A 1,756-nucleotide genomic window follows, 5' to 3' on the forward strand; every position below is an offset into this window, starting at 1 on the left:
TTCCTGCAGATCTGATACTATTGGGAGCTCAGTATCTTACCACTGCGCAGTCAGCGTGGAAAAGACATCGTCGCTCTCAGGTTCCTGGAATAGCTTCAGCAGCTCTGGGTCCCCAGATAAGTGTGCAAGAATGCGCAACTCAATCTGCGCAAAGTCTGAGAAAAAGTCTGCGTTAGCCAGAACCCACCAACAGTGTCCCTCCTTGCTGCTCCCCGGCCCAGCCTCACCCCCAGCTCACACCAAGGGCCCACCCCTTCCCCCTGGCCGCCCTGTGTCTGGAGTCCCGGAGGCCCTCTGTGCCCGTGGGGCTGGCAATGCCTCCGCGGGTGGACGGCTGCGTTCATCCCCCGCCCATCTGAACATGAGAATTTCAGAAAGGGCCTCCTGTGTGCGGGCTGGGTGCTGGCGAGCAGCACAGACCCGTCTCTTTCCTCATGTAGCTCTGGGAGGGGATGGGTGTGCGCTGGGTGAGATGAAAGGGCAGCGGTGGGTGAGGAGGGAGAGGCTGCTGTGAGAGGCGGTCAGCGTGCACCTCACAGACCGGGACCTGAGCACAGGCATGGGGGGCGCGGGGGGGCGAGGAGGGAGCAAGATGCTCTTGGGGACGCAGGTTCCGGGGTGAAGGACAGTGAAGCTGCCCCCATGGCCAGGATGATAAGCACAGAGGAGGGGCAGACGGGGTGGGGACCTGGAGGGCTATTTGAGATCCAGACATGGTGCCGTGAGGGCCCCCGAACCAGAGGTATTTACTGTGCGTGAGAAACCCTTGCTTCGTATAAACATTCGCCTTAGGGTTTATTTTAGAGAATGAGTTTTAGCCCAGCTGGCGGGGCTCAGTGGTTGAGCATCGACCTAGGAACCAGGAGGTTATGGTTGGATTCCCGGTCAGGGCACATGCCCGGTTGTGGGCTCCATCCCCAGTGCAGGGCATGCAGGAGGCAGCCGATCCATGATTCTCATCATTGGTGTTTCTATTTCTCTCTCCCTCTCCCTTCCTCTCTGAAATAAAAAGATAAACATATAAAAAGAATGAGTTAGAAGCACCTTTGAATTATTCAATTTGTAAACATTTTAACTGTGTGAAAGGCACAGGGTGAGCACAGTGACCGCAGCACCTCCACCTGGTCTCCATACCTGCTGCCAGGAAGGTGTGGCCCCGGGCGGAGACAAGCATGGTCCTCGGGGAGATGGTGAGGGCGGCCTCTTCCTTCCCTGGATCGGGGTGCAAGGCACTTGGTGAACTGCTCACGGGCTGATCCTCAGCTCGTCCTCAGACATTACTTTACCATCACTCTCCAGCCCAAGGAGTTGAGATTTTGCACTTTGAATATTTTTAATAATGTAATTTAAAAATATCATATCATTATTGAAAGCAAATCGATGTCCTATTGAACTTTCCTGTTCTGTCTGGGCTTCCCAGTGAGGAAAAGGGCCAACACTGATGCTTAGATGTGGCCCATTGAGAGCAATCTGAGCCCTCGCCGGCTTGGCTCAGTGGAGAGCGTCTGCCTGCGGACCAAAGGGTCCCGGGTTCGATTCCGATCAAGGGCACGTACCTCGGTGGCAGGCTCCTCCCCGGTCTGGGCCCTGGTGGGGGCGCCTGCAGGAGGCAACCAATCCATTTGTTTCTCTCACGTCAATGTCTCTCTCTGTCTTTCCCTCTCCCCAGAAATCGGGTAAGGACCAAGGCGCGCGCAGGCACACACACAGGGCTGCTTCACGGTGCCCCGCCTGCCGGCGGCAGGTCCCTGACAGG

General features: G+C 56.7%; 1 protein-coding gene across 1 annotated transcript in view; it reads right to left on the reverse strand.

The window, feature by feature from the left end:
• The window catches only part of POLN (polymerase (DNA directed) nu), an 84,769-nt gene that overhangs the window by 18,905 nt on the left and 64,108 nt on the right, over positions 1 to 1,756 (reverse strand). The window contains exons 16-17 of the mRNA XM_015558420.1: positions 1,135 to 1,212; positions 41 to 155 (exon numbers count right to left, since the gene is read on the reverse strand). Of these exons, the coding sequence (XP_015413906.1) occupies positions 41 to 155; positions 1,135 to 1,212 (193 nt within the window). The remainder of the gene's footprint in view (positions 1 to 40; positions 156 to 1,134; positions 1,213 to 1,756) is intronic.

This window comes from Myotis davidii, unplaced genomic scaffold, assembly GCF_000327345.1.
Source record: "Myotis davidii unplaced genomic scaffold, ASM32734v1 scaffold693, whole genome shotgun sequence".
Taxonomy (NCBI): Eukaryota; Metazoa; Chordata; class Mammalia; order Chiroptera; family Vespertilionidae; genus Myotis; species Myotis davidii.